We start from the raw sequence: 24,408 nt of genomic DNA, 5'->3' as shown, positions 1-24,408 counted from the left end.
AGTCAACCTGGGGAAAACGGGGCTGTCCTGCCAAGAGCAAGAGAAAGTACAACTGTGTTAGCCAAGGCTAACACTAATCTATCACACATTCAGACATGGATTCCATGAAGGAACAACATCGATGTTACAGCATCTAGTTCATCTTGAGAATTTCAATCAGTCATAAAACAAAATAAATGTTCTGGGTTTTTTTTTTTTTTTTTTTTTTAAAAAGACTTGGGAACTGGGTGTTTTGCTGATGGCATGGTGACAGGCTGTCTCCAGGAGTCACTTGGTGTCTTTTGCTTTCACCGCCATCTCCGTTTCATGTCCAATTTGTACCACATTCTCTCTTAGAACTTCTGTGCACACTGTCAGGGTACCAGAGTGATATGCTAAGACCTTTAAACCCTTATGTTGGGACGACTGATTCCTGCCACTGGTGTTTACCCTTGATTCCTCCTAATTTCCCTATAGTTTATGTTCAATGCTGCTAACTTATTTGTTCCCAGCTGCTCCTAACTGCTCACCCTTATGCAGGTACAACTTTGACACTAGATGCCTGTCTGTTAATAAGACTGTGTTTTGTTTTTTTTCTGTTTGTGAGATAGGATCTTCCTACGTCCATCTGGCTCACTTTGTATTGTTCCTGATCCTCCTGCCTCAGCTTTCAAGTGCTTGGATTACAAGACTGAGCCACTATACCTGGCTTGTTATTAAAATCCTGATTTTTTTTTCCCCTCTGAGTTTTTAATGGTAATTCTTAACTTCTATATTCAATCTTTCTGAATAATGTTATAGAATCTTCCATAGAACATTGAGTTTTGATTCCACTTTTTAAGTGGTGAATTCCCTTGATGTTGTGTTACGTATGACACATGATGGACATGCATGTCTTAGCATGCTTATGCTGAAGTCAGAACTGTGTTCTTTTATTCTCTTCTGCCTTTTCCCCTTGAAACCTGAAGCTCACCGGTTTCAGCAGGTTGGCTAACCAGGGACCTCTGGGGAATCTGCTTGGCTCTGTTCTCTAGTACGTGGGCTACAGGTATGCCTAGCTACTGAGAGGCCTGGAGATTCAAACTCAGGTCCTCATGCTTGCCTGCAAGTGCTCTTCCTGCTTTGCTATCTCCCCTGAAATCACCTTTCCCTCGGTGATTGTTTCCCTGAATTACATTGATCTGCTACTTTTAGACTTAAGTTGTATTATCTTTTGTTAAACTCCCAGCTCTTGAATTTTTCTTTAGGTAACATTTCTTACAAGAAATGCTATATTGATTTATTACTGTTTTGTCTCAAATTGTTTACACATTTAAAAAACCTTTTATTGGTTCTTTGTGAATATCCCATCATGCACTCTAATCCCAGTCATCTCCTCTTCTCCTACCTGGCCCCCCACCCCTGCAACCTCCCCTACAACAACGGGAAGCTGTAATGTGTCAGTGTGTCCCACAGTATTTTCTTCTGTCAACACTTCTTTGCTTGCCTTCTTTTTTTTTTTTTTTTTTTTTTTTTTTTGTGATGATTCATTGGTTTGCTAAGAGGCCTCTGGCTTCTGCTACTCTGCCAATACTGGATCCTCACTGTTGCTCCTCTCAGACATTCTGTTGTTGCCTTGTGTCGTGGAGATCCTGTAGTTCCCCTCAATGCACTGTAACATTTCATCAGTTCGTCCATACGGTAGATGTTGAGGTAAGCCAATTCAACGCCGTGGATCTGGGCCTGAGAGGTAGCAGAGATGTTCAGCTCTCCAGGTCTCACGTTCTTGACGCCCTTGGAGCCAGCTCACCTGCAATCCCTGAAACCAGGGCCAGCTCTACCTTGCTGCCCAGGTGAGGTGCAGAGACAACTGCTCTCCATGTTGTGCTGTGAGGGACATGGCTAGTCCTCCCACTCTCATAACCCCTATACAGCTCTCCCGCCTGCCATAGATGGTAAGAAATGAGGGAAGAGGGTGTCTCTCCTTGTCTACACCACCACCCAGCAAACAAGAGACAGGACCAGCCCTTTCACACTCATGCTCTCAGTGGGTGGGGGTGGGGCAGCTCACCCACAGTCCCCACATCCTGTGTCAGCTTTACTGTGCTGCCCAGGTGAGGGGCACGGTCTGCTCTTCCAAATGCTCTCCCCGGCCTGCCACTGGTGGTGAGGGTAAAAGAGGGGAGGAGATATCAATGCCACGGCATGGCAGGCAAGAGGCAGGGCTGCCAGCACTTGAACTTTTGAAAAAAATATTTAATGGGTAGTCGATTTTTTTCTGTATTCCTTTTAATAACATTTGTAGTTTTGTTCTTAGAGTTCTATCTGTGGAATACCATGATTGTATGATCGCCTGTTTTATTTATTCAGCTAGCATCTTGCTATCTGTAAGTCACCTTTGTAAATAATGAAGAATTAGTTTATCCATTCTAGTCTCTCTTGGTGTTCACATCTGTATATAAGCACTGTGTACCTCTACTTCCTGATGTCATTCGTGCAGAACTCCTCATGCTTACAGTCTCCTCTCATCTCCCACTGTGTGACATCACAAGCCCGGAGGCATGGACATCCTGCGACGCTCACATTCCCTTTCAAAGCACCACAGACCAGTGCTAGCCTACCCTCACCCTCACCCTCATTACGATCAGAATACTCCTCCTTCTAGGTCGGCATAAGCCTGTTCCACAGCCATAAGCCATTCAAAGATAAATAAAGAAAAGTCCATAAGAAAATGTATTCAGGTACCTGACTCAAAACTGTCAAAATCATCACTGAGATTCTGTTATAACCCAGAGTTGCTTTAAAAAAAAAATCTAACTACTAAATGTGATATGCTGGGTAGGAAACTATAATGGAGGAGAGATATTAGGGACCATGTAAGTCAGAATTCTGTTGCAACTGAGAAACAAAGAGTGAGGAAGAGAAAGAAGTCCCAACATCCCCTTCAAGAGTTCACTCCTATCTCCCATCCATAGGCCCCATCTCCAAGGGTTCCAGCACCTCTTGTTGAGTTAGCAACCCTCCTCATGATTGAGGAAGACAGTTGACATCAACCTCTGGCCTACACAAGCATGCATACACGTGTCCCCCTCATCACATACACATTTACAGGGAGGGAGGGAGAGAGGGAGGGAGGGAGGGAGGGAGGGAGGGAGGGAGGGAGGGAGGGAGGGAGGGAGGTAGGTTGGATGGATTCAACAATACAAGTCTGTAATCCCATCCTTGTGGGTTAGGGACAGAACTTCCGGAGCTTGCTAGCTACCTGGTCTAGCCAATTAGCTTTAGTTCAGTTAGAAATCATCTCTCACCCCCCACCTCCCCAAATGGTATAGATCAATTAAAGATACCTAAGGTAATCCTCTGGCCTCCACACACAGATGCACATGAACTCAGACATAGAATACTAAAATACAGACTTCCAATAATGTCCCAGTATCGGTTCATGGTGACAAATGTGTTACACAGTGTACGATGAATGAGAGGAAACTGGGTGTGGGATATATGGGGATCCTGAAAAGCTCAATCTGTTCTAAAACGGAAGGTTATTAAAAAGGAAAAGGAACACATCCTACCTGTGGAAGCATAGCAAGTCAACAGAGTGCACAAAAATGGTACCGTGGACCGGGAGACAAGATCTCTGCTTTGACAGAACTTTAGGGACAGAGGCTATCTCCTCTCTTCCCTAAGCTGCAGAGCATGCCTGAGGCCCATGACTCCAGTTTAAGAAGTCCCTTAAGTCAGGGTGGCAGTGAGTCTCTGACACCTTGGGAACAAATGTAAAGAATACAGTGGGGCAGGGGGAAGTAGCAGCCTGTACCCCTTCCAGACAGAGTGACTTCAAGCTGTGTGCTATCAACTGATTGTACTTTTACTACTTTAAAAAAAAGAAACGAGGATTTTAAAATGCATTTTGAGTGATTCCTAAACCACCATTATTAAACAGAGTCCCAGACTCTACGGCTCATTGTTACTAATGTGCCAAGTTATGAAGGTCAATGTAAGCTGCCCGTGGGAGGGCCGAGTGGTGGTCTCACTGTCTGCTTCAGAAGCAGCTGCTCAGCATCCCGTCTCCTCAGCTCGGGTCACAGTGCAAAGCTTGGCTCATTGAGAACGTTTAGAACACTTTGCCACGCCTTTTCCTGCTTCCTAAATTCAGCCCTTCGGGACACCTCATAAGAGCAGGTGCTAATGCGGCATCAAAACCTGCTTAGGCTTCAGCTAAATTAAGTAACAAACAATATTTATCCTGAGGTGAATAAAAAGGTTTACTCATTGCCAAGACTCTCACACACCCATCTCTAACCAAGAAGCTATCCCCAGTAGACACCAGCACACAAAGGAAAAATTATCTTCTTCAATGGAGTCTCACTGAGTATACAAACCACACTCAAGGGCAGGCCCCACACCCAGCAGATGGTCAACTCTGAATGAACGAATGATGCTTTGGGAGGTTTTGTTTTGTCTTGTCTGTCTCCTGATGATTTGGCTGTCTTCCCCTTACTGGTCTTTTACTTATATATTCTGGTTTCTGATTTCATGCTTTAATGGGTTTTCTGTGTGCCCCGTCTCTGCGTGTGTGCATATGTGTGTGTGTGCGTGTGTTGCTTTTTTCTGTTTTGTTCTATCCTGTGTTTTTGCTTTTTTTATTTTTCCTGTTTGTTTTCTAAAGATTGAGATAAAGAGTTAATAGGTGGGAGGGATCTGGGAAATAAGGGAAAACTTACCAGAATATGTTATATGAAAAATCTATGTTCAATTAAAAAAAATTTAGTTCCTAACACACAACTCATTTTAAGGCAACAGAGTTGTCTGCTAAACTCTAATGGCTTCAATGCTCAGGATGTAATACACAAAAGAACAAATGTTTCCTGCCCCTGAACAATGTTTTATATCTGGGTACCTCTTATTAAATTACTTGTGACTGCGAGTTTGACACACATGACAGCACAGCCCATATTTAAAACAAAAGCGATCGTTTTAGTGAAAATGACTTTTATTTTAAAATCAAGTGCACAGCACTCACTGACCCTGCTGTGTAGACCCTGCTGTGTAGACCCAGCACTGTACTCACTGTGTGTAGTTAGTCAGAGCACAGATATTTTGGTTTGCATTTTGTACTTGAATAGTGTTTATTTCATGGACTCTGGTTAAGTCCTTTACACACATCATTAATCTTTTCACAGTACACATTTAATGATGGTCCAGTAATCTCAAAACAGAAAAAAACCTTTAAGACTAATTAATAAATTAAACAAAATGAAACTCACACACTCCCACCCCCCAGCTAACTGTCGTTGAGTTGCATTTATATTGAATCCTGCTGTTTTTAGAAAGAGTCATGATTCTCCAGCCTCCCCATCCGGGAATGCAGCAATAGTCATGAATTATCTGACTCCACCCCCAGAAGGATTAATCCAGTGTTCTTTAGCTTTTTAAATATAAACTGGAAAGTGTTAATAAGCTTTTTAAAAAAGGCAAGTATTCTTTGACAACAAGAATGACACATAACCAATCAATAAAAGCACTGACAGGACATTAAGTTACCACAGGCACTGACTGTTGTTTCAAGTTAGGATTCTATCCCAATCTCTTACATTCATAGCATTACTGAGGTAGTTACAACACTGAAAATTGGACTCCATGTTGCTGGGCTCTATCTGTGAACGTGAAAGATACATTATCTTTTGAACCTACTTCCTCCTAATAATTCAAGTTTTCTTAAGAGTTTATAAAATCCAATTAGCAGCCATTTTAAAGAGGAAAAGCGATACGTTCCTACAACAGTTTTCACGCTTGAAAACCATTCACGAGTGTTCTTACCTGAGTGGTTTTCATCACTGACTAGTAAGTCCACACCATGCCTTATGTACGCTAAATATAAAAGTTAGCTTCCTTTTAAGGAAAACATTTCTCTAAGAATTCCTGTTGGCAGAAGCTACCCACCGCACTTCTCCACCGGAGCTTCCTCTCTCAGTCCACCACGCTGTGGAGCCCTGCCCTGCCCTGCCCTACCCTTCCCTTCCCAGCAAAGGCCACTGACTCCTGCTGCACATCCACATCTTTACAGTGAGCTCTCATCAATACCCACTATGGTCTCTCAGCGGCCACAGTTTCCCTTCTATTCAAGTGCTCTCTTATAAAAACACACACATCTGACTCGTCTTAAGCCAGGAAGTCTCCCTCCACCAGCTCTCTGCTCTTCCATGGTTAAGAGTATACCAGACTCACAGCTTATCACTTCTCACGTCTGTCCTCCCCACCTCCTGACGGTACCTCACGGCCAGATTGCCCTTGCTATGACGACTGTTGCTGTTTCACTCACGCCCAGTACAGTGAGTTGTCCCTGCGTAGTTACAGTCAACCACAGAAAGCAGCTATTGGAGTCAATGCCCTGCCCTGACTTTCTGGATCCCAAGGGTGCTCAAGAACCACCCTCCCCACAAAGTGCGGCACCAGCCCGACCTGAGGACGACCCTAGCCACCCTCAACTCCAGAACAATCCTACCCGACTCCACTCTAGCACTGACCCTTTCCAGGAGGCCTTCCCCTGAACACTGTCTTACGAGTGACAACCAATCTGAGTACAGGCCTCTGACTGCACTGCGTGATGCGCACGCCGTCCATGCACGAACTCAGGACCCATGTCGTTCGTCCTGTGCTATGATCTAGTCTCATCCCAGCAGGGGCACTGCAGCCATACACAGGTAGTTCATGTCCTAACATTCCCAAGGCATGTTGGTTACAACTAAGTGTTTCCAAGTACTACAAGTTCCCTGAGTTAGATGTGCTAAACCCTGAAGAATCGGGGCTGACCACTTAGGGGGAAAGGTAGCAGAGCAAAACGAAAATTATGACCATGATTTCAAGGTATGTATCTGCTTCGCCTCTAACTGTAGTATATAAATCCAGCACCTATATTTATGATATGAAGTTATATAAAATCATATGGATTTTTTAACTGCACAGATTAGTATACTTAGCAACCGATGAGTTTGAATTTAGAAACCTACCAGTAGGTCACAAAACTCTGAGCTGCAGGATTAAAACAATTCTTCAAAAATTAATACTGTAACTTTCCTTCATAGAAGATGGTTTGGCAAGTCCACAGACAAACACTAAGTCTTTGACATGTATGCCAGCATAAGGCCAAAGCCCACCACAGGTCAAATCTTAGAATGGCAAATTTTCTGCTGTATTGAGCATTTCGAAATATTTGAACCATCAGCCAAGGACTGGGACATTTCTGTCACATAGGATTTGACACATGTCACTACTTTCCAAGTCCTCCTAGGTACTCATGGTACTGAAAGGGATACTCAGTCTTCTGGTGCTGGGGCCATTGCTCTGTGGTACTATTTGTATCCTTTCCTTCTGAAGAGGAGTACATGAGCTTGCTCCAGAGCTCTCCGTCTCAGAACCGTCTGGGTTATCTATGACCCGCACACATACGTCATCACCTCTCAAAGCATGGGGTAATGCATGGGAAATGCTCGTTTATCTGGTAACTCCGGTTATAGGAAACACTGAGGCAGGGTTTAACTTCCACTGGTATTGCCAGGGACATCCCAACACCAGTCTGCATGTGGCCAAGGCCCTGAACACTGGTCTGAAAGCCGGCAGGACAAGTCTGCAGCGTGTAAGACGAGGTGTGTGTGGTAGACACAATCTGCTGACGGCTTGGCTGTTCTGACACAGGATGTCGATACTGCACGGAGGTCTGATGAAGATACTGAGGCTGCTGGAAGTGAACTGGCCGTGAGGGCTGCGCTGTCTGGAACACAGTCAGCTGTGCTGACTGAGGAGCCGACTGTCCCCTCTGTTTGTTTGCTTCTTTCACGTCATTGTCGTGAGCACTGAGAGGAAGAAAGGGAACAGTAACAGCACCTGGCAAGAACACAGCGAAGCCCCTCCTCCACCCCCGCCACTGCTCTCTCCACAAACCACCACTGCTGCCACCCAGGTCACTGTCAGTCCAGCAAGTCACACCTTCCCTGTATCCTTCTCAAGTGTCCATCTTGACATGAGCAGTGCTGGTGGCTTTGGGGACTCTAGGTTACACCCTGGCAACTCTTAAATTCAGTGGTATGGACATGGGAACGGAGTAAGAGTGGCCTGGACTCAGTGCTGTGGGTCTGCTGACATACAACAACAGCTCCTTGTCCTGCCAAGTGCTGAGGGTCATAGCAGTGACAGGGTCACAGCAGAGGGCTCCTGGGCTGCAGAGCCCGTTTGTTCACAGTAGCGAGCGACTGACAGAAGTGCTCTGAGAACCCCGAGCCTCTGAGAAGTAACTTTTAGGATACATACACAAAGGAAAATGCCACCTAGAAACTATAAATGCAAGAGCAAAAAGGCTTACAGCAGCAGCCGCTCAATGCACTGCACCAAGAAGTCCCAGGAGTAAGCAGTGAGACGGTGCAGTCTTGTGGGCCATGTTGGAGACAGACGAAGGATAATCCTCGAAGAAGCCACACATGCAGCAGCTACTAAAGAAGGTGCATAATTTAGAAAGGCATAATCTGTGGAGACATCAAAAAGGAACTTGAGCAAAAGAACGCGTGAGTCAGCACGCAGTCACACGAGGGCGCTCTCAGCGACTCACCTTGCAGAGACACTTCCAGGAAGTAGTCCGCATACTTGGCCATGTAAAGTTTAGTCTTTCCCAGGCAAACCATCGGCCAGCCGTCATGAAGGTCTGTCTCGTGTACTGCCTCAGAGAGGTAATACTCAATGAAATGGGCAGCCGTGGGAAGGCAGAGGTTCCACTGAAAGGTCTCTAGGAGCAGGAGCTCCATGTGCAGCAAGTTCTGCTTCGTCAGCACCAGGTTCATATTAGTCATGCAGCCCAGGCTGTTGAGCTGCTCCAGCTTAGGCACGCTGTCCTCTTTCTCTTCAAATTTGCCTTGTAAAGAGGAGTGGGAATGTTAGCAAAGTGCTGTTCGGAGGTCTCGCCAGCTAAATGGGATGTGCCAGCAGGACTCAGGTTTAAGAACAGTCTCCTCTGTGTCCTACAGATGCACTTCACCAGAACGCTCTTCTGTCCAGTGTCATCCTCTTCCTAGGATGTCCCCACCCTTGACCTTTAACCATTCTCTGAAAACAACATGTGCATATACTTGAAGTGTGCCCTGTGGCACAAAGGGAACAGTCCATGTGCTAACAAGGCCAGGGGTTTTTGTGGGCAGAGGGTAATTGGAGAACATTATTTTAGTGTCAAGAATTTAACATGAGAACTTTACGTGGCCGAATGCTCGGCCACTGAGCTAGTAGTTCTTTACACCTTTTTTTTTTTTTTTCTTTTTCTTTTTTTCGGAGCTGGGGATCGAACCCAGGGCCTTGCGTTTGCTAGGCAAGCGCTCTACCATTGAGCTAAATCCCCAACCCCTGAGCTAGTAGTTCTTAACTTCTTCTGAAAACCAGTCAGCACCAACTATATTTAATCTTGGCAAGTTTTCAGCATAATCTCAAGAGCAGAGAAAAACAAACGACGGAGGGAAAACCGAGTAAATGTGTCTAATACAGGCACTTCTATTTCACAAACAAAAGCACAAAGAGTAAGCCTACTGCTAAGTCTCTTTTCTGTACATGTGTTTTTAAGAAACAGAGCGGGACTAGGTATGTGGTGCATGCACACAGCACGTGTGCCTGTAATCATTTGGTAAGCTGACACAGAACAGGAAGTAAGAGGCTACAATACAGACTACATAGTGAAAAGCTCACTGAGGTGGTTCAGTGGGGAGAGGTGCTCAGTGTGCAAGCCTGGAAACCTGAGTGCACCCCCAGAACCCCAAGGGTGGAAGCAGAGATCAAACTTCACAAAGTTGTCCTCTGATCGCCACAAAGCACACATAACCCCAAGGTGGTGCTTCCCTTCCCTCTAGTACTGTTTGAAAGCCAGAGGGAGGGGAGGAAGATTCTTATCCTCTTTTAAATCCCTTAGCAAAGCAGAACAGTAGTGAAGGTCACACTGTGGAGCTCATTATCTGAAGCATTAACTTCTCAGAACATATCCAACTGATGTTCCAACTATTCACGGTGAGGGGTAAGCTTTCCTTTCTACCTAAGAAAAATGTTCCTATGGATTATGAAACAGCTTCCATTTCCATTTCCAAATAAACATTCCTATGCATAAAGCATGCCCTTGGGTACGTCTGTCTCTGGGACATGGTGGTTCACAGAAGAACAGAGACTGGGACTATAGCACACACTCTCTCAGAACTGTGTTCTATTTTACACTGAAGATAAAAAATTATAATTATAGATTTCTCTCAAGGGATTATACACTAATTCTTTTTCAAAACTATTATTAGAAAGTTATTTTCCAGAAGCACACATTATTATATATAAAATTGTTTTAATATCTTGACAATGATCTCAATATCATCTGCTTTCCTTGGAAACCTTGTAATTTTAATCTACCCATTTATAAACAAGGAAACTAATATTTCCTGGTGAAGGGTCTCTTCTTGAAGGGCTGGATTTGTAACACTGGTTAAAGCTGGTACCACAGATGGCAGAGGCCAGGGCCACTGGGCGGGCCGGTGTGCTGGTGGTGGGTAGCCAGAGGGGCTTTGCTCACACTGGCTCATCTCGGAGATAAAGAAAATCCTGCTGCTTACCTAGGAGTCTGCTTAGGGAACAGAACAGGGCTAGGAAGATGTGTCCCTGACACCAGGAAGTGCTAAGCTATTTTGAAAAAAATTTAAACCCAAAGAAGCAGGAGACAGCTATTCTTGCTCTAGAGAGAATGTGAACTTCTTTAAATCTAAACTCCAACTGCTCTTGAATGAGCTTTATCCACACGTTAGCAACTGTTTTACAAAACGACACTGCTGGCCCTTTTCAATTTTAATTTCAAAACACAATTTACACTGCCCAGGCTGGTCTCCGGAGTATCAGAATCCCAGATACACCCCACCCCACCGCTGCCGCCATCTCTCCAGCTCGAAACCATTCTAAATATTACTGCTGAGGAGGAAAACTTAATAATGCAGACTTTAAGGATCCAGACAGCCTCTCCCAGTTCAAGTCATGTGAAAATGGCATTTTACAATACCACGACAGTGGTCTTCACATTACAGTGGTGCTCAGTATTACCACTGAGCAGGAAAGGAAGCTACTGTTCCCAGAGTAATCACAAAGCTCGGTGGAGGAGAATGGTGCAGGTGGTTGCTGTCTCCCATGAGTCACTAAGGCTTTCAAGCACTTGGCCAATTGGGTAGCAGCAGTACTGGCTGCACACTTCAAAGAAATGTTATAAAAGTTAATGAGTTTATTTATGTCATATTTTAAGTTGCTTTGAAAACATTAATATACCATAATTCACCATAATTCAAGGATCAAGGGGGTTTCAAATTCCCCCTTTGAAACTTTCATCATCAAAAAATAAAAACTATTTATGGTCAATTTCAAGCTCAAGAGACCAAGGCATTACGTAAGGTTAGCCAGTTCACCCAAGGACAGTAAGGTGAGTGAAACCAAAACTGAAGGGCAGACGGACGACTTTTACATTCCCAAACCAAAGCACAACGCCAGACTACATGGGACAGCTATCAGGATGGCAGACTGTATCTATGTTTATAAATATTCAGCTATAAGTGTTAGGAGTCTATACGCTGATTTTCAAATTTAAAAATAAACTGCATGGGCTGGAGAGACGGCTTACCCATTAAGAGCTCTGGTTCTTCCAGAGGACCCATAATGGCAGCTCAAAACTGTCTGTAACTCCAGCTTTAGGGAATCCGACACCCTCATACAGACATTCATAAAGGCAAAACACTAATGCGCGTAAAATAAAAATAAAATAAATTTTATGCCAGGCACAGTGCACAGGCTTTTAATCCTAGTTCTTGGGAGCAGAAGCAGGTGGTTTAGGCCAGTTTGGTCCACCTAGGAGGCGTCAAGTCAGCCAGCTACACAGTAAGACCCTGTGAAAATAGACAAGTGAGACACTGCACAATAACCACACTGGGTTCTAATCCAGTCTTAAGTTCTTAGGAACCTTTCCATCATGGACGGGGGAACACACCCAACCACATGGACAAGAACTTCCCGAGCTGTGAAAACACGAGCCCGTGCGTCTGCACCTATCCCTGTGTTAACCGCCTGTGTCTCTTATTCCACAGATCACAAAGATCGGGGTTTCACCTGACAGGAAATACCAGAAGCCATGTGACTATATCGATAAAGGACTCAGACAGGAAACGAGGACACAGGAAATTCATCTGATTCCCAGAAAATAAAGAATCAGAGGCCAGAAACAAAATACCATGTTGTCTTCCCTTTGCAGGAAATGTAAGATCAGACATGGAAACCGTGGTTCCAAAGTCAGCCACAAATGACAGCTTCGTGGTGGAGACAACCGACACAGTGACTAGGCTGACGATGCTCTCTGGTGCCCAGCCAGTGTTCTCTCCCTTCATTACCAACTCGGAAAGTCATCCACACTGTACACAAAGAATCCTCACAAGCACTAAGGCCATCAGCTTAGAAGAGAAGCAGAGAAAGAACAGGAAAAGGCAACTTATGGGGTCTGGGAAGCAAATTCATTAAAAAATAAGACTTAAATCAAGCCAACTGTAAGCTTTAATTTTTCACCTAATAAAAAATAAAACTTAAGTCGGTATTGGTGAGCAAAGGGAAACATCACTTGCTACAAACTGTTAGCACTAACAGCCTCTGACTGAAAGTCTTCACCTTGAGTCCACGATCATGAGCATCTATCAGAAGCCTCATTTCAAGGCTGCTTGCAAACTACCTGCAAGCTCAAGGCTGCTCGAACAAGCCAAAGCAAGCCACAGAAAACAACCAAAATGTAAGAAGTTATTTTCCTGAGAAATACAGATCACTTTAGAAACAGGCAGAGTCTTTAGGAGTGGAACAGGGAAACTGGTCCATACAAAGCAACACTTTCTATACTGCAGTTTTCCTATGTGGCTCTATTTGCTCCTAAGAACAACTTTATAAGCCCAGTGTCTTTATTTCCATTTTATAGAGAATTAACCTGAGACTCAAAGTACTGCACTGGTGATTTAAACCTACAAACCTACAATCTGACTCCTCACTAGTACAAGTGCTTTCTTTTTTTTTTTTGGTTCTTTTTTTCGGAGCTGGGGACCGAATCCAGGGCCTTGCGCTTCCTAGGTAAGCGCTCTACCACTGAGCTAAATCCCCAGCCCCTACAAGTGCTTTCAAATCAGAGAACATCCAGGCTCCTTCTTCCCACCTCAGTAGTGTAGCTCCCCAGGCAGGCGGGTAAGCATTAGTTCCAAGAACATACAAACTCTGATCTGTCTTTGGCCACATTACACACAGCACCCAATCTATTAAATAATTGTCTCCTGATCTAATAGTTATGAACTATTCTTTATTTCATAATACACCCTCGTATGTAGGGAGCAGACAGTGGGCAGTCAGAATATGAAGTCAATCTTTCTAATGGAGAGCTGCCACTGGTATCCAAATGGAAGAAAACAGGTGACAGAATATAAGAAATGCTGGCTACGGTGGCACAGGCCTTTAATCCCAGCAAATGCACAGCAGAGGCAGGTGGATCGCTGAAGTTGAGGTCACCCTGGTCTACAGAGCAAGTTCCAGGACAGCCAGTCCTATAAAGAGAAACCCTGTGCGGGGCAAGGATTGAGAAAGAAGGAAAAAAAAAATACAAGAAATACTAAAATAATCCCACGAATTTATACGAAGTATCAGACACTAAAAACAGACTATTGGTTTATAAGTGTACAAAGCTTTTTTGACCCATATGAGAGACTGAGAGAGGGGAGGCTATATTGTTGCTAACTAAATTCCAATCTTCAGTTCCTGACCTAGTGGGGAGAATTGCTCCAACTCCGTAGGGCTGATGGGTTACCTGGACACGCCCCACTCCACAGTGGAAAAGTGGAATGTAAAAGCAGTTCTCTCAGGAAAACGGGTAAAAGGTGACAGCAGAACAAAGGGAGGAGGTATCAGGCTCTTCCAGTAGTAGCTGACTCCGGTGGTTTGAATGAGAATGTCTCCTAAGGTCGTATGTTTAAATGCTTGGTCCCCAGTGAGGTCTCAGAAGCCCCCACTGTTCCAGTTGGTATTCTCCCCCCGACCCCCGTCCCCTCTCTCTCGTGGATGTTTTCTCAACATGTAAACACTCAGCTACTGTTCCAGTACCGTGCTTGCCTGCCGCCATGCTCTGTGCCACAAAGGCACTGACACCTCCCTCTAGAACAGCAAGCCCACTAATGCCTTTGTAAGTTATGGTCACGGTGCTTTGTCGTGGCAGTAGGAAGTAACTAAGACAGTGACATGTGTCATTCATATCTAAACTAGCGCAAAGACAAACTACACCTTGTTACTAGAAAGAAAGAAGTTTTAAATTTAACAATTACACATTGCCACATAATTACACCAAATAATATTCCATAGAATAAAAGATCACAGCCATACACTGCACTACATTTCAACCTATCCTAAGACACTACAAGAATCAAATTCCCTTCCTCTGTTGTGGAAACAGCAGACTTAGCATCCTGCACACAGGCTCTTACCATACTGCCTGAATGTAGGTTCTACCATATCTGGCTTAAAATTCTTTAAGAACCAACTAAATCTCACAGTGAACCTTGGTGATTCCGTATAATATAAGAGACCCTATCTAGTTTGGTAAGTTAGTAAGCAAACTAATCACAATGTAAGCTATTTTATGAAACTACATTACTGTCACTCATAATTTCACAGTTCATCAAGTTTAGCTTCCTATTTGATTCAGAATACTCCGAGAACCACTGAAAGCAAGGTGGGACTTAGCAATCGTTGAGTTGACAGTAGCAGCCATAGGAGGCTAAAAAAAAATATTTTTCATTAATGATCTAAAAAAAGTAAGGTAGCACTCCCTGCTTTTATGTCTGATTGCCAGAGTTTGGCCTACTATGAGCATTATACCCTTAGTGTACATTCTATGGGATTAAACAAAACCAAACATGTTACCTGTGGACTTTCATACACCTGACCTATCAAGTATGGGTTTTTCTAATCTCATGTAGACAATTAAACATTAAAGGGCTTCAATTCAAAGCCAGTCACAAAACATCAGTAGTACTGTATAGGAGACATCCTTTGAGTATGAAACTTTGATTAAATTATGTGTAAGTACTACTTCTCTGTCTAGATCTTAGAGGAAAAGCAATTTCTGTGGGAGAATAAGCTATTCGGGAAGTACAGCGTACTCTGATAAGAACTTGGCACCGGAGGCACACACTGGGACTAGGTTGATGTGTAGTAAGGGCTCTAAATGCTCCACTAAGCAGTTCCTACCCTAACGAAGGGCAGCAGGAAGCCATCACGGCTGGGGTTTTATTTACATTCATTTAGTTTCAAGAAGGATCTGAAGTTAATTTACAGAAGCCACTCAAGTAGAAGTCTCGGAGTAAGAAAATACAATCTAAGAGGACCAGGTATGGAAATGATCACTAACAGTGCACAGGGTTTCAGGTTTATTAGTGTGAAGAAGCTTCACAGCCTACCGGGAATGCTCTTATCATAGCAGCCATACTGGATTCAAACTTTTCAGTGAGATCTGAGGTCAAGGGGGATGATAGCAACTATATAATATTACTTTGAAATGAGGCTTAATGGCATAAATAATATAAAAACAGTATTACCAATTCCACTTCACATCAGATGTGACCTTTTTACATTACTGAATAAAGAGAATAAAAACTCAATTTTAATTATTTTACTTGTCCTTTCTCTTTAGTGCAGACACTAGCAAACCTCAAAATGAGTTTTGGCACCAAGAGGCCTAGTAGCACATTCTAAGTGGGTAATAAATACAGTTCTATCAGATTATATACTGAAGCCACATTTGTACCCGTTGCAGAGAACCTGACTAAGTTCAGTAAGCCTATGTCAGCAGGCAAGACAAAGAAGTATGTGGCACCTTTAAGACAGAGTTTCTTAAAGTCAGCCTACATTCATGTTTTGAGAAAAAGAATCTTGGTTCTCGGTAACTGTTCTTCCAATTATAGGATATTTAGCAGCGCCCAAAGCATTTATGCATTAGAAACTAGTAGCATTCCCAAAGTTGCTTCTGGTTGTCAATCACTGATCAAGAAAAAATAGATCTCAATCAAAATGGTACATCAAAATCACCTGTGGGAATTTTAAAGTGTTAATAATAAAAGTACCCAATGCCTATTACTCAAATCCTGGCGCGGATCTTAGTTACTCCTCTCCTTGCTGTTCCTGAATGTGTTTGCTAAAGGAGAAGGATTTACTTTGGCTCACGGTCCAGAGGAAGACAGTCTATTGTTGGTGGGGAAGACAGTGGTAGGAATGGCTCCATCTGTAGGGAACAGGAAGCAGAGGCAAGGGAATGTAAGGGGTTAGCTGGCTTTCTCTTCTTCTCTTTATGTAGTCCTGGCTCCAGCAGGTAGTGTCATTTGCATTCAAAGTGGGTTTTTCCTTAGTTAAACCTCTCTGGAAATTCCCATGTGTAAAGTATGTCTCCTAGGAGATTTAAAATCATGTTTAGTTGATAATTACCAGTATTGTCTGTGGTGCCTAGAATTTGTAACAATCTTGATGAGGTAGGGTTTGGGCATTTGTTGTTCTAAAAAAATGCCTGAACTATTTTTTAATATCTAGCTAACAACCATAATACACATTTCTTAAAAGTAATAACAGGAAATGACTGGGCTTTGATAATAACTCAGTGAGTTCTCCACAGTTTTATCATATAAGCAATGCACGTCTTGGGTTGTGTAAATCAGAGCCATACTCACTTGCCAGAAGCAGACAGGAGAGCGCAACTAAATGCAGCTGCTGGATGGAGCTGTCATAGCGGTCCATGAACAGGTCCAACAAGTAGACTGCAAGATGTCGGGCAGAAGGGCAGAGTGTGAAGCGATTGCTCACAATGGCGATCAAATCAGCAAAATACCGCCTGAGATTCAGCTGAGGAGACTGGCCCTTGTAAGAAGGCAGCTTCAGCTCCTAAATGAAGAGGAAGAGTATTCCATGTATAGACATATCCTCATAATATCAAGAAAACATTTTGCTAACATATTATGTAGTAATTAATAGCTTAAAGACATGCTTTGCTTGAAGGGAATGCAGAAATAGTTGAGTGGAAGGCGTAGGCTTTAAGAAAAACACACACACAGCCAACCATACTGCAAATACAATCTTCCTCCGAGGAGGTCAACACTTTGGTTGAAAGGGAGCAGACTGGTGAGCAGGCTCCTGGAACTATGCAAACAATGTACCTGCAGGGTTGGGAAGGACCCAACAGCATCTTGTAATCTTGCTTCCCTCCCGTAAGTCACAATCTTTATTTTTGCTTTATTTTGCTAACATTATTTATATACCTAATATTTTTCTAATCAAGACAATATTAAACAATTTATTTTAAAATTCTGTATTATTAGGAGATTCTGTGGGTGGGAATATAACTTAATTCCTATCATGTACTAAGTCCTGGGTTCAGTTCACACAACATGAAACATACACACACACACACACACACACACACACACACACACACACGGGAGGGAGGTTGTACAAATGTGTATCAAGATGGAAGGCTTTGAAATTCATTTTGTAAGATCTGTGTGACGTTGAGACTAAACCTCACAGGTAATCACAACAGAAGAACCATGAATACCAAAAGCACAGAGAGATAAAACAAAAATGAGACTTCATAAACAAAGTGTATCTTGAAGGGAACCATCAGACTGAAAAGGACAGTCCACAGGACAGGAGGAAACGTTTAAATTCATATATCTGATAAGACGTTATTAGCCAAATTACTTTTAAAGCTTTCTTTCTCTTGTTCTAGAATATGAGGAATTGAATCTATGGCCTGTTTGCACAGGCTAGAGACCATGTTACTGAGATACATTCCCAATCCTTCCCAAATTACACAAGGAATTCCTACAACTTAAAAGCAATAAAACAACCTAATTTTAAAGTGGGAAAATAACATAAATAGCCATTTTCCCTAGGAAAACAGACAAGCTTTCCAGGAAAGCATGGGGATCCAAACCAAACCCCCAGAACCTATAAAATGCTGGGGACAGCTGTCCATGCCTCCAACTTCAGCATCAGGGTAAGGCAGAGACAGGCAGACTCCCCGGGTTTGCTGGTTGCCAACCCAGCCAAAAAGAGTTCAGTGAGAGACGCTTTCCCAAGGCAATGCAATGGAGAGAGGAAGACACCCGGAGTATTAATTACACACACACCACACACACATGAATTCAATGTAACTTGAAGACATACAGAGAAAAAAAAACAAAGAAACTAGCAAGCACATAAATAGATGCTCGACATCTTTAATCATTAAGAAAATGCAAAACCAAAACCACAAGCTTCTACTTCATACTCATCTAGAGTGCTATTATCAAAAAAAACAGCCCATCCCCAAAGAGCCCTAAACAAAGGGAAAATAACAAGCATTGTGTAGGCTATGGAGAAACTAGACTCCCTGCCCATTACTAATGGTGATGTAAAGTGAGGTAACTGCTATGGACAGCGGTCTGGTAGTTCTCAAAAACTTAAATATAGAATCGCTCCAGGACTCCACATTTCCACTTTTAATCATATATCCCAAATATCTGAAAGGAGGGAGAGAAGACAGGCATTTGTACACCCATATCCATAACACCATTACCCACAATGAGCAAAATGTGGAACCAGCAACCCCAATGCATATGAGCAGATGTGTGGGCACACACGCTCCTTGGCTTTCAAAAGGAAACTGACATATGCTGCCAGGGTGAACCTTGGAGATCACACACAAGGACAATTATTATATTAATATGATCCCATTTACCCGAAATATTTGGTCAAAGTCATAGAGGCTCAAAGTAGAATAGTGGTCACTGGGGTAGGGACCTGAGAACTGGGAAGTTCGTACTAAGTTTTAGTTCAGACAGCTGAAAACTTATAACTTAGATCCTCAGGGATAAACAGTGAAAACTGCCTCAAAAGAATTAGGATGCAGAGATCATACAATGCGCTGTTGAGAACATCAAAGAAGACCTAGGGGAAAGGGAGTTCTAGAAAAAGAGGCCTGAATATTACCTTAAAAGGTAAACTGGGGATCATACCTGGAAAATATTGGTGGGCTTTATTTATTTTTTAACTATGTTAATCTTACCAACATTAGTAAAATCAGCCTGGAACCCAGGGCCATCAATGAGAGTTGGTTCTCACTGTTATCACTGTGTGAGCCATGGTATTTGTGGGTAGGCACACAGGTCATCAATGAGAGTTCATTCTCACTGTTATCACTGTGTGAGCCATGGTATTTGTGGGCAGGCACACAGGTCATCAATGAGAGTTCATTCTCACTGTTATCACTGTGTGAGCCATGGTATTTGTGGGCAGGCACACAGGTCATCAATGAGAGTTGGTTCTCACTGTTATCACTGTGTGAGCCATGGTATTTGTGGGTAGGCACACAGGTCATCAATGAGAGTTCATTCTCACTGTTATCACTGTGTGAGCCATGGTATTTGTGGGCAGGCACACAGGCCACAGTGCACACATGGAGATGAGAGTTGCTTTTCTCCTTCATCTTGGTGAACTCGGGGTAAAACTTGGATCATAAGCACCTTTATCTGTTAAGCTACATCCCCAGCCTCAACAGAAGAGTTAAAGTAGCACGAAGAACATGGTGCACTTGCCTTTCTCAGTGGGAAAGTACAAGTACTCACCAGACTGTCAGAACCTATTGTCTGCGCAGGTATGGAAAAGAAACTACGCTTTCCTCAGCTGCGTGTTCCCTCTGCTATCTTCCTTAGTGCCTTAGGATGGAATACCCTTGCTCAAATCACAGGATCGAATCGGGAATCCAGAGCACAGCAAGCCAGATGTAACACCGTAAGTCTCCTTTCTAGCCAGTTTGGAAATAAAGGCCTATAGGAAACTAACAGGTGTAACTACAACTCCTTGGACCAATACTCTTAGTTTCTCACAAAACTATGATTGTTCTCATTTGTCTGTGTAGCTCCTCAAATACTTTCCAGAGAGTTACGGGACTGGAAGATGGGGCAGAATGATAAGAAGAGAAGACAGGCAGTTAAAGGGACAGCTGAGTGGTAAGTCTTTTTGCATGGGAAGCTATATCTACAAAACTAGCCCAGTTGGCGTTCATTATATTTCACTTCTTCCCAGTCAATACAATGTTGGTCACATCAACTATTTCTTTAGAATTAGGTGGGTCTAAACCTAGAACATCTTTCGTAGGAGATGAATGGCAACTGCCCTGGGGAAAAGCTACATTCAGATGCCTTCAACTTAAAAAACAGATCGTTGGAGTCTATTCGGGCAAGGGCCATGCCGGTGTCACCAGTTACTGCTCTAAATCCTTGCACATATTAAGGACTGATCAAACCACTGATTAATAGCGGACTTTAGCATTTTTAATGAGAAAATTTATTTAGCTTGACTCCAGTGCACTACAAATAGTGACCTGTCCAGCTGTAAAGTTAACATGAATCCTTTATAAAATGTTACCATTGCCTGAAATCGGGACCATGAAACTGAACTTAAAGACAACATAAAGGCAACCCTAAGTAGTTTGCAACAGGTGGCTGGAGACAGGCTTCAGAAGGAATCCTCCACATCCATCTGACTGCAGGGTTACCCTATTCCCTGGCTCCTTCAGAAACCATGTAAAAGCGTGCAACAAAACCTAACTTAAAAAAAAGAAAATTCTTCTTCTAAGATCACCTACAAAACTAATTCTGACAATTACTTATGATTAAAACTACCTACATATAAAATATTATAACTAAAAATCATAGAGATCACCATGAAAAAAAAAATCTTTAAACTGTCACATACCCACACACAAAGTTATCATTTATACCAAGTTAACTAGTTTTGCTACACACACACGTACACACACACACACACACACACACACACACACACACACACACGCGCGTGCAATTTTATCAACAAGCCAAGATCCAGTGTCCCAACCTGCTTAATTTGGTCAGAAACACGATACAAATCTATTATCATTCTAAAATCCTTAAACTGAAAGCTGCAAGATCATATTAAAGAGTCAGCTGTTTTAATTCTTTCCAAGTTTTCTACACTTAACTCGGCCCTTTCCATCCAAGGTAAAACCGAGTTGAGTTAATCTTTCTGGATCTTTCCTCTGGCTGTCAGAGAAGCAGGGCTAGCGCATAAATCTGACTTATGACACACATGGTGAAAATCATTACTTAGACAACAATATACATACTTTGGTCCCAAAAGAGTGTATTCTTTTTTTCAGTGTTTATTAAGTACACTGTTTCTGCTCTCTACACTGCCATTACCAAGGGTAGCTCCTTCTACCATAATAAGGCTTGCTGAATAGCCTCGATCTGAAGGACCAAGTAACAGTACGTTAGCACATACTCTTCCACTGTTCTAAGTTCCTCTACTGTATTTGCTTATCAGACTTCACGATCACCCCATAAGAAATGTTCCGTCGTTATTTCTCCTTTTACAGATGACAGAAACTGAGAAACAGAAAATTAAGTAGTCTGAAGTCTCACGGCAAGTTTGGCAAAAGGCTGGAGAACGGAGTATGTATGGGGCTTACAACAGCTACTTGTAACAGCAAGGTATTTTCTAGTACAAGGCTCTCTCTCTCTCTCTCTCTCTCTCTCTCTCTCTCTCTCACACACACACACACACACACACACACACACACACACACACACACCCATGGTCCACATGGCAACACTGGAACATCATCAACCTTCCTTCTCCCAACTACCACGCCCCAGTTCTCTTCACATTTACACGTTCTCCTGATGCATTCGAGGGAAGGAAGAAGTTAATTAACTTTGACAAATAAGCAAACTCGCCTTCTCTGGCCTGGAAGGAAGAGAGTAAAGAACCTGACTGGCCTTTCCAGGAAGCACAAGAGCCGGGATGGGAAGGTCGGGTCTCGGGGTTACCTTGTACCGAAGCGCCTGGTGAATATCCGCAGCCAGCTGTCCTCGCCACCACTGCCCCTCCAGCTCCATGGAAGCCGGAGGCGCGCCCAGCCAGACGCCGCAACTTCAGTCTGGAAGACACGCCCCAGACGCGGTCACCGCCAGCAACTCTCCCCGTGTCCCCCCACGACCCTCCGCGCGCCCCCTCCTCCAGGGATGTGATCTCAGGTCACCCCGCGCGGCTGCTCATCTTCACCTGACCCGACCCCAAGCCATCCTCCAAGGCCAGTAAGGCCCGATCTACCCAGTTGGGAAGCTCCGGCTTAGTCTGCAATCGTCCGCTGCACGAGCTACAGAAAAGTGCGAGCTCGGAAAGCTCAGGGCCCGACGGCCCGCTTCGCGCTCTCTGAGTCCTGGGTTCGAACTCAGTCGCCCGCACATAGGCGCAGGAGCCCTGACTCTGTCGGGACGCCGCCGGAATGGAGGGTGACCAGGGCGCGAGGCCAGGTCCGCGCCGACAGCCCGGCACGCTCCACCACCCTGGGGATCTGAGGTGCGCCCGCCGCGGCGCGGCCCGGGAGCAACGAACAAAAGGCCGGGCGGGCCGGCAGCCGTGCTGCGCGCCTCGGAGCCTCCTCTCGCTTCGCTGCCCTCCTGCAGGCCTGCCCGGCCCACGCGGGTTCTTACCCGGAACCGCGGCCCTCACAGCCCCAGCCGGGCCGGCGTTCGCGGGGCGCCGGCAGCGTTCATGCCGCGGACAGTCGGCCGCGAAGCCCCCACCTCAGCTTGGGCCCAGCACCCGGGCGCTCGCGCCGCCCATTGTTAAAGGACCGGCAGGCGGCTCGCTGTACAAAGCCAGCGCCGGGGCACGGGCCGCCCGGCGCTGCCAATCCGCTCTCGCGATACAGCGGGGTCGCGCCGCGCCATCCAATCGGCGGCCGGGCCGAGCCAGGTGCGAGTCCGTCTCCACAGCCCCCGCCTAGTGTCGGGCCGTCTCGCTCTGCAACCCAGGCTGTCTGTCGGCGCCCGAGGGCTGCTCACCTGCAGAGAATCTCCGATCGGTCCCGGGTGCGGGCAGAGAAAGTTGCGGTGCCTCAGCCCTGCGATTAAAACTGGGCGGCGCGGGTGTGGCCCGCTGTCTCACTTCCAAGGGGCTGCTCTCCCGGACCCCCCAACCCCAGCCCCAAACCTTCCAAATGGCTTTAGCTCTTACCAGTCCCTAAAGCGCTTTGGTTGTCAAGTTCTACTTCAGTTTCCCCTCTAAACCCAGTACTCTTTGAGCTCTTCTAACTCAGCTTTTCTTGTTGCTTTCGCTTCAGCGATTCACGACTGGAATTAACATCTTTAGCAACCTGGCTTGTCAAATCCATAATGGATGTAATTGGCCATCTGTGGTGGTCAATGAAGAAACCCTAAACGGTGGGAACAACACTCACTCAATAGAGGTGATGCTGGAATTGGTGTGTGAGTAACAGAAACCCCATCAATTATATTTGAAAGTGGACCACCATAAAAGAAGTAGACGGGTCCACAGATATAGAGCGACTCTTTTTCAATATTTAAACATAAATCATGAGACCTCACCCCTTACTTTGAATATTTTGTTTAGAAAGAGGAAGAGTGACAAAGGGCTACTACAAAAAGATGAGTGCACACGGCGGGGAGCCTGACTTATCACACCGGTGTTTGCATACATCCCGGAAGGACTGCTGCAGACCCCGGTGTGACAATGTTACACAATGCCCGGGGAAAGCAGGGATTCAGGAACTGATGGGAAGAAAATGGAAGCGTACACGTGAAAGTTGGCAGAACCCAGCCTAGCCTGGTGCAGTTGGGGAAGAGGCTACTGGCAGAGGAGAAGGACGTTATCTGACTAAAATTTTCATGTCGTTTATGGTATTTAAATAGTACCCAAGTCCTCGGTTTCCAATTCATGACTAGTAAGCAGCTTTATGGCGATAATTTGGCTTCCAAATGACTTAAGAGTCCAGGCCTTCTTAAGAACCTTTTCGGAAAAGTGGGTCACAGACTGTAATCGTCTGTGTGATCCTGTAATAAGCAGGTTGTCCTACAGTCTCTACTTTGAAGACGTTTGCCGGGAGATACTGGTTTAGAAAGCATGTATTATTCTAGACTTAGATGGCTCATAATAAGATGCCAATATTCATTCTTGTTCATGCCTGTGTATGTCTCTGGTGGTCTTAGAGTCCTAAAAGGAACTTCAGCCCCCCCCCCTTTTTTTTCATTTCTTTAGAGTGAGCTGGGCAGAAAGTTACCTCAATTGTTGTGATCCCATAGTTTACATTCTACTGGGAAGAGAAAGTCATAATAGATGAGAAATAAATCCATACCACATGGTAACAGGTGCGGTGAGGAGAACAAAATGAGGGGTTGGGGATTTAGCTCAGTGGTAGAGCGCTTGCCTAGCAAGCGCAAGGCCCTGGGTTCGGTCCCCAGCTCCGAAAAAAAGAAAAAGGGAAAAAAAACCCCAAAATGAAAGACTAGTTAGGTGGATGTT

General features: G+C 44.4%; 1 protein-coding gene across 5 annotated transcripts; it reads right to left on the bottom strand.

Annotated features, from left to right (window-relative positions):
* Positions 1–4,933: 4,933 nt before the first annotated feature.
* On the bottom strand, positions 4,934–22,742 carry Ccnj (cyclin J). Of its 5 annotated transcripts, none has more exons than XM_087551286.1 (7): positions 22,578–22,734; positions 21,912–22,021; positions 16,731–16,941; positions 16,134–16,291; positions 8,561–9,051; positions 8,318–8,477; positions 4,934–7,811 (listed from the first exon to the last, which is right to left on the bottom strand). In XM_087551286.1, exons 5-7 carry the CDS (start codon positions 8,796–8,798, stop codon positions 7,412–7,414), a joined length of 798 nt encoding a protein of 265 aa, XP_087407412.1. In that variant the 5' UTR covers positions 8,799–9,051; positions 16,134–16,291; positions 16,731–16,941; positions 21,912–22,021; positions 22,578–22,734; the 3' UTR covers positions 4,934–7,411.
* Between the last annotated feature and the right edge of the window lie 1,666 nt (positions 22,743–24,408).

The sequence above is a fragment of the Rattus norvegicus genome, chromosome 1, assembly GCF_021556685.1.
Source record: "Rattus norvegicus strain SHRSP/BbbUtx chromosome 1, alternate assembly SHRSP_T2T, whole genome shotgun sequence".
Lineage (NCBI taxonomy): Eukaryota > Metazoa > Chordata > Mammalia > Rodentia > Muridae > Rattus > Rattus norvegicus.
This window is presented reverse-complemented; position numbering and strand designations above follow the sequence as displayed.

Coding starts and splice junctions, on each gene's coding strand:
- Ccnj (XM_087551266.1), bottom strand. CDS start 21,980: ATGGAGCTGGAGGGGCAGTGGTGGCGAGGACAGCTGGCTGCGGATATT. Junction 16,942..21,911: donor ACCAGGCGCTTCGGTACAAG/GTAACCCCGAGA, acceptor CTCTTCATTTAG/GAGCTGAAGCTGCCTTCTTA. Junction 7,812..8,317: donor TGCATTGAGCGGCTGCTGCT/GTAAGCCTTTTT, acceptor TCTTCCTCTCAG/TGCTCACGACAATGACGTGA.